General features: G+C 49.6%; 1 protein-coding gene across 4 annotated transcripts in view; it reads left to right on the top strand.

Annotated features, from left to right (window-relative positions):
- Positions 1-229: 229 nt before the first annotated feature.
- The window catches only part of TRIO (trio Rho guanine nucleotide exchange factor), a 255684-nt gene continuing 247737 nt past the window's right edge, over positions 230-8176 (top strand). For 2 of the 4 annotated variants that reach the window (XM_055704044.1, XM_055704043.1), the window contains exon 1: positions 245-913. In XM_055704044.1, the coding sequence (XP_055560019.1) occupies positions 799-913 (115 nt within the window). In that variant the 5' untranslated portion in view covers positions 245-798. Of the gene's footprint in view, positions 914-8176 lie in introns of all 4 variants that reach the window. The other 2 variants (XR_008731238.1, XM_055704045.1) reach the window with 2 other exon arrangements.

The raw sequence follows: 8176 nt of genomic DNA, 5'->3' as shown, positions 1-8176 counted from the left end.
CCGGCAGCCGCCGGGCAACGGCCGCGAGGGACTCCCGCCCCGCCCCCGCCCGCCGGGCGGCCGCGCCCCAGCCAATGGGGAGCAGCTGACGTCCTGCGCCGCCCCGCCCCATCCCGACCGGGGCCGGAGGCAGCCGGAGACTCCCGAGCTTCCCCCTCCCCGCCCGCCCCGCTCCACCGCCCTTGTTCCTCGGGCGGGGACTCGCTTCCTTTCCCGACTCCCTTTTCCCACCCTCCTCCTCCTCCTCCTCCTCCCAGTCAAGATGGAGGACGGCGGTTGCTGCGACCACCGGCACCACGGCGGCTAGCGCAGCTGCTGCTCCTCCGGCTCGCTCCTCGCTCCCTCAAAAAAAAAAAAAAGAAAAAAAAAAATCCCTGCTGGAAACGTTCGTTCTTTCTCCGCCCACCGGCTGCTGGCTGCGCGGACTGCTGGCCCTTCCCATGCCGTCGTCGTCGTCGCCCTCCTCCTCCTCCTCCTCGCCCTCCTCCTCCTCCTCCTCCCGCGATTGTCTGCGCTCCGGCTGCCGCCCGCCCGCCCGCCCTGACTCCCTGCATGCACACGCCGCCTCCTAGGTGGCTGCGGGGGGTGGGCGCTCCCGGAGCTGCCATTCCGCACATACCTTCATGTCCCTGCGCTCACTGCGGCCGCCCGCCGCCGCCCCGCATCGCTCGCCCGCTCAGGCTGCCGCCCTAACGGCCGCTCCCGCCCGGAGGTGAAGCCGGGACCCGCGGAGGGGGCGGTGGGGTTGGCGGTGGGTCTCGCCCGGAGGAGCCGCCGGCGCCGCCACACGCAGCAGCCATGAGCAGCGCCGCTACCGCCACCTCCGCCGCCACCACGGCCGGCAGCGGCGCGGGGGAAGGGGCCGAGGAGGCGGCCAAGGACTCGGCGGACATCGCGGCGTTCTTCCGATCCGGTGAGTGCGGCCCCGTCCCGGGGGGCGAAGGAAGGGGCAGCGGCGAGGCCGCGGCTGGAGGTGGCGGCGGAGGGTGGAGGGAAGCGACGTTTTCCTCCCGGAGCCGGGAGAGGGAGCGAGGGCAGCCGGCTTTGTCAGGTGGCCTCGGGGAAGGCTCGCCCTCCCCTCGCCGGCGGGGCCGCCTCGGCAGCGCCCGTCCGTACGGGGCGCCGCCGCGCTTCCTCGGGGAGGCGGCGGAGCGGGGCCCGGGCCGCGCTGGGGCGGCCTGGCCGGGCGGCAGCGGGGCAGAAAGCCGGGTCCCCTCGTCCCCTGCCGGGGGGCAGCGGGGCTTCTGTTCGGGCCCAGCAACTCGCGGGCGGGACGCCACCCTCGCCGGCAGGAACGAGGCGTGAAAACGGGTGCGGCGGCCGGCCCGGCCCGGCCGGGGCGGTGGGGGGCTGAGTGCCGCCCCGAGGCGGTGTCGCCAGTGACAGGTGCGACTCTTCCTCCGATGCCGGCCCGGTAACGGGCGTGTTCCCGGGGCCGGGCGGCACGACCTGGCGCCGGGCGGACCCGGTATCCCCGAAAATGTCCCGCCGGGGACTGCGCGGCGGTACGCGAACGGAGGAGCCGCCGCGGGTCCGGGCAGCCCTCGGTGTCGGAGGGGAGCGGGGGCAGGGGAGCGGCGCGCCGCAGGGCTGCGGGCAGAGCGGACCGGGCCCCCCGGGCCGGCGGGCGGGCGGGGATGACACCGCTGTAAAAGGCATCGCGCCTCCGGTGGTGCTTGGCCGGTGCCGTGCTGGTGGGTGGCGGTCGAGGGCAGGGGTGGGAGAGCGCAGCATCTCAAGCGGGTGTTCATAGAGGGAAGGGAAAGAAAAAGACAAAAAGCGAAGCCCGTGCGCCGGGGGTGTCCCTGCCTGGGCTGAGGCGGGGCAGCAGCGGGGGCCGGGCGGCAGCGGCTTTCGGGCGCTGCCGGGCTGGGAAGCCAGGCTCGGTGCGGAGGCTCGGGAGGGGAGGCGGGGGAGCCTGTTGACAGGCTGCCGGGATAAAAAAAAAATGGAGGCCGCCTTCTCCCTCGGTGTTTACTCTCGGCACGCAACCGGGCGGGGAGGGCGGCCGTCCCTGTCACCGAGACATTGTCCCCCGGGGAATGGCGGCGGGGACGGAGGGGAGGGCAGGGCTGGGCTGGGCTGCCCGGGCCGCACGAACCGCCGGCGGCGGGGTCGGAGCCCTACCGGCAGCCTGGGCGGCGGCAGCGGCTGAGCCTCCCGCCGGTGCCGGCTGCCCTCCCCCGAGCGGCGGCTCCGCCCCGCTCCGCTCCGCCGGCGGCTCCGCGCCCCCCCGGGCACCCCCGGCCATCGCTGCCGGGCGGGGCGGCGCGGCGGGGCTGGGCACTTGCGCCGTTCGGATGCCTAAAAAGGAGCGGCGAGCAAGGAAAATGCAGACTCACCGCTGGAAAGATGAGGGGGATTGCCGGTTTGGTGTGTGAAAAATAATAATGACGGCAGGAGCTGTAGTAATAATAAAAGCCGTGTTAATTGGTTTTTTAAGGAAAGTCTGCGAGGGAAGTGGGAAACGGCGTAATGCGTGCTGCTGGCGGTCGGTGCTTGCTGTTGAATGTGTTTGGTTTAATGAGGGTGAAGGAGGAGGTGTGATTTGCAGCAGGCATCCCTAAAGCAGGGTTCAGAGCAGCGTTTGTTTGGACAGATGGTCTGGACGGGGGGCTGTGTCTCCTCCGAAAGGCCCGATGCTCCCTCGGCAACCTGTTTCACATGACAGCAGCGAGTCCAAAACTCCTTGTTGAGTCAAGGTGCTGGCCTTGGTGGGTTTCGTCATGGAAGAAGGATTGAGCTTTGTCATTTTGAGGGAGAAAATCCTGGTGAAAGCGAAATGACGAATTACAACAGTAGACTTACGGTCTGCCTAGTGTAGTTACAGATTGGTACACGTGTAGGAATCTTGCAGTTTTGGAAGACCTTGCCAGCTGTGTTAATAGTCAACTTCCACATTTATGTGTGGGTAGAGGGATGACACGGAATTGATAAGCTCGTAAATGGTGCAGTGATGACTTTGATACTGATAACTTCTGATAACAGGGAAGTTGCACTGACCTCAGTCTTGCAGCAACCAAAAACCTTAAAGCAGTAGAAGGACATGTCAAATGCTTATCAAAAAACTCTGAGAGCATATTTAACAGCAGGCATTCTCATTTTTGTATTTACATGTGGAGGTTATCTGGTTCAGCCTGGGCTGTGACACACGCTGGAAAATGCTGTGGCATCTCTAGTGGGTGTTTGGTATTGGGAAGAGCTCTTCAAACTCCACCTCTGTACAGGATCCACTCTTTTATAAGGAAAGGGTCTATGAAGAGATCTGTGGTGTTCCCCTTTGTTTGAACAGGAGGCACGTTTTTTTTTCAGTGAAACACAATGGACACAGCAATCTGTGAATAAGCAAAAAACTTTATTTGGTGTACATGGGAGCAGACAAAATATTTTTCTCTTTACAGTATTTACAATGACAAATGCTTCCTTTTTCCTGTCACTTGCAGAGAATGTCAGCAAAGCTGTAGCTGTTACTTAAAAGAGAAAATGAGTAAAAAATGTTATAAAGAGTTTTCCGGGAGGAAGAAACCCCTACCAACAACAAAAAAACCCACCTAAACAATCAGTTCTAATCTTAGTTTAGTTAAATTGGTTAGTTGAGATGCCAGTGGGGTTATTTACTTTCTGCATGTCCTTTTGCAAGGCTAAGCATTAAGTAGAATTCAAGGAGCCTAAAGAATTGGAGGGTGTTTTGTTAGGATATTGAACAGCGGCTAGGTCACTTGAAATCACTTGAAATGTGTACATTTCCAGGTTTCACTTTGGTTATGTAAATGTAAACTCACTCTGAGTTGTTGTGGAAATAAGTTGCAATTGAAATGTGAAGAAAACAGCTGAACTGGAAGTGAGGTAGTAGTACGAAAACATAAAGATTGTGTCTTGAATTTAAATGAGGGATCCCTTTACTGGAATTGGAAGAAATTGAGGCAGCTTACTTTCCGTTATCTATTTGGTATCTAAATCTCATTATTTGAAGTTGAAAAGACAAGAACACCTCGTTAGATCTGTCACCTTCTTTGTGGCAGGCTAAGGGTAAAACTGCTAAGAAGCAGAGTTGAGTGCCAAGCAAAATGATTACATTTTGATGGAGAAAACAGTGGTTGTAGGAAGTGTCTTTCTGTCCTATATGTAAATTGGAGATTAGAGATGACTCTCTGAATTGACAGAAGCGATGCGTTTTGCACTGAAGATGTATAGACAAGCATCTTTTTTTTTTGTCTTATTAAAAAGTGCACTGGTGTGATTTGAAAGGACTAGTAAAATCTTTTAGAATTACGGAAAACCAGACTGTTACTGTATGAAAACTCAGTGGTGCAGTGAGTAAGTGGCTGGGTAGAGGGTTGTTAATGCACATTTTAAGTATGCAAGATCTATTCTGTATAAAAAAAGTATTAAGATAAAGCTTTTCAAAATGCATTCTAAGTTTAAACTTAAAATTTTTTGTATTCAGAAGGGTTGAAAACAGTGAGCAAAGTTGATTTTGAAGGACTGCTATTAAGTCATGGCTTACAGGGCAGTAACCATGGAGAGGTTTTGCTTGGTGGTTGTTCTCTTGTTGCTTAAATCTTCATCTTTGCAGCTTTGAGGCCCAGTACTTTGGGTAGGGGACTGTCGGCTGACATCTTTAGGATGCAAGAATGAGGTCTGTTAAGTTCATATTGTGCTGTTGTAACAGTGTCCTCCAACCCAAAGAATTTTTGCTAGTTGAAGTTAATGAATATTGATTTTGAGCATAAAGAACAAAGCTTTTTTTTACTTAAGTAGAAGAGGTGCTGATCCTATATTTTGTAATTAAACTCACCTTTTTGGGATGATGGAGAAATCTGTGAATACCAAAGGATGCAGAGAAGAAGACTTGTAAGTGCTTCAGTCAGCTCTTGGCTAGACAGTATTGCAAGTGCCTTGGTAAATGATTCCGGTAAGTCTTCGTGGAAAAAAACCCACTCAAGTTATCAACGGATAACTCTGAAGAGTTTTGCTATGAAAATGGATGTAGTTATTTCCTGTAAGATACATTCAGGATGAGTGGCTTCTGCATACTGTGCAGTAGCTTTATTCATATATGGACAAACGACAGTTTTCAAAGCGATTGAGATTAGTGTTGTCACCACCTATTTATGAGAACACTTGCCACGTTTCCAAAAAGAGAACAATTTACAATACTGAGCAAGGGGCAGGAGCCTTTCGGAGAGACAGAAATGTTTCAAAACCAAAGGAAAACCAAGAGGCCCAGGAGGTCTTGTCACTAGGGTGAGTAACTACCTAAGCTTTACCAGGTCAAATCCGAATACAACTGTTAGTAGTACTTCATCACTTGTGTGATGTTTGTTTTTGTGGAAAACAAAAAGGGGAGGATTTTCCATCTGAAAATGAATCTGCACAGGTGGCAGCAGTCTTTTCTCAGGAGGAAGAGGAGTAAGTCTGTAAGATGAAGGTGGGTCTGGAGAAGGTGTCCTACGTAGAGAGTTCAGTGTGCCACCTCTCCCGATGTGAAGTCAGAAAATAGGCTGGTAGCCAGAACAGCTTTGAATAGAAACTGGTTCTAACATCGTACACTCAGTCTTTCCTGCTTGTGTATGTGCTTCTTAATGTAAGCTTAATGATAAGAGAATTAAAAACTGTTTTGAGATACACGTAGGTACCAAAATGTCCATCTGTGAGTATTTTAGGAAAATGGGATGCTGAAATCTATTGTGATTGTGGACATGTCGTTGAAGACTTCTGCATGGTACTAGTGACTTGAGACTTGGATCAGTCTGGGTTTGATGAAGTCTGCCTATAGCAGCTTGAGCTGATAATTGTTTGAGTAGCTGAGACCATGTAGGAAATATTAAGGAGTATCATGAAAAAATTATTGATATTTTTTTTTCTGATGTTTGTGGGGTTTGCTTAGTTTTCGTGAGTATCAGTTAACAAATAATACCGTAAAGATAAAATCTGAAAGATTTATTCAGAAATTTGCTATTTCAAGTTTACAGAGAGGATCTGTATTTTACTTTTTTCCTGAACATACTGTTTCATATACTGTTGTCTTGCTTGCTTTACATTGGTGTCCTGTGTGATAGTGGTTGGGAAAGTTGACTGCCTGTAGTAGACAGCATAAAAAATATTGCTGTAGTAGAGAAAGTCTCCTAGAAAGAGGAGAAGAGAGAGGGAGGGGAAAGATTAAAAGCAAACATACTATTAAAAGTTCTGTTTTTGTTTTGTTTTTTCATTAACACTACTTATAAAAACATGCTAGCTTTTAGATCATGGGCTAAATAGCTTTCATATTAGGCATCGAACATGAAAAATAAGCCCAATTTTCAGCTTACATCCATGAAGCAGGACGCACAATGAGATAAAGTTAAGGTAGTGCCTTTCTAAGAAGGTTCATTTATCTCCTGCTGATGTGTAGCAGCTAACTTACAGAGAAGGTGGTCAGAGCTGTGGTTGTGTAGCTTACTTGGCTACACAGTTGGAGTGGCTACATAGTGACAAATGTCTAACAAAAATAATCTAATATCGAAGCCTAAAGTGAAGTGTTGGCAGACAGCACTGGTGGTACCTCGCATATCTCCGTGCTGTCCTCTGCAAGTATTGATTCTTGGCCCTGTGGCTGTTGGGAGCTGAGGTATGTTTGGGGTTTTTAAGAAGTGGTGAGCATGCAGAGAACATAAAGTACGAAACAAGTTGGCCATTCTTTCATGCAGCTTAGAGTGACAACAGCATTTGTGTTAAAAAAAATAAACACAACAAAAAACTTAAGGTGTTGAGTTGGCTTTTCAAGAATCTGTTACTTTGCTCTTTGAGTTACTCTAGTCGGCTAGAAGGTTGCAGCGGTATTGCCATTATTACTACTGGGTGACCTGGGCTGGAAAAAGAAGTGGCTTGTCCTGTGAAGTTGAATCCAGTTCCAGCAGCATCCATTTTAGTAAGATGGTTAAGCTGGGAGGGTTAAGATGTTTTGAAAAGCAGTATAGAGAAATGTCACAACTTGATAGTGGCAGAACAAAAATAACTACAGAAACAATGAAGTTACGGTGGAGGCGTTACTGTGGGAATAGTGGTGTTGGATTGATGTTTCCTGGAACAATGAAGACTAGGGACAGAGCACTTCAGTGTGAAATGCAGCAGCTGTTGTGCAACTTAGTTAAGTGTGGAACAGTCAGACTTCTCTGGGGATAGGGAAGGGTAGAGAAAGTTAAAGGTTAGGGTGTGTTTGAAAGAGCTGGAGGCAGAAGTCATGGGTATTTCTAAGAGGGGACAGAGAATTACTTGTAATACCTGTGATAGCTCACAGTTGATAAACTAAACGCACATTAGGAAGTGGAGGGTAAATGGGAGCTAGAGAAAAGCCAGGCCCGTTCTTGAGAGAAGTACGTCTGAGCTGGCATGAAGTGCTGATGTGCTGAGAAAGGAGCTGGCAGAAGTAGGAAGAAATGTGATGCAGCTGAGGCTTTCATTAATTCTGTAGCTTGGTCACCGTGTAGACAAAGTGGGTAATAAACATTTGTTAAAGAAGTGGCTTCTCTCTATTTAAACATGTGTCCCACAGCAACATAGCAGAAATGGGTATGAAATTTCAGCCTGAAATACCATGCAGCTTCCGAAAGCTTTGCCATCTAGGTAAATAAAATCTGAAAGAGACTGGAAGGACTTTCCCTACCCCAATATAAAGAGAAAATATTAATGTTGTTCTGTTCTTTTTCCATTAAAATTTTTAAAATTCTAGTGCCAAGAATGGGCCTGTTTAGATACAGACTATTAGCTCAGTTTATTAATAGGGTGAAACTGCACTGTGATTTTTGGTGTGCAGCTTGAAGAAGGAGGTCATACACCTGCTTGCGTACAGCAAAAGTGTTAAAATAGGAAAGACACATTGAAACTTTGGAAATGTACTGGTGGTTGATTGAGGTATATTCTTCTGAAAGTGGGTGACTATTTTAATGAGAACAAAGGAAACTAATTTTACTTCTTGATGTTGGTGAGAACCAAGTCTTAATTTTTTTTTTTTTAAAAGGCTACTGGGTAAAATAAAAATATTGAAGGCCATAGCAGGCTATTTTAAATATAATGACTAAAATGCTTGCATATATTTGGTTGTTCTCATAAAAAATTTGCTTGACTTGGGGAAGGATCTTTGTTTAACAACATTTTTCTTGGTGCAGTAAAATCAAGAAGTAGACTACTGGTGAAG

The sequence above is a fragment of the Falco cherrug genome, chromosome 3, assembly GCF_023634085.1.
Source record: "Falco cherrug isolate bFalChe1 chromosome 3, bFalChe1.pri, whole genome shotgun sequence".
Lineage (NCBI taxonomy): Eukaryota > Metazoa > Chordata > Aves > Falconiformes > Falconidae > Falco > Falco cherrug.
This window is presented reverse-complemented; position numbering and strand designations above follow the sequence as displayed.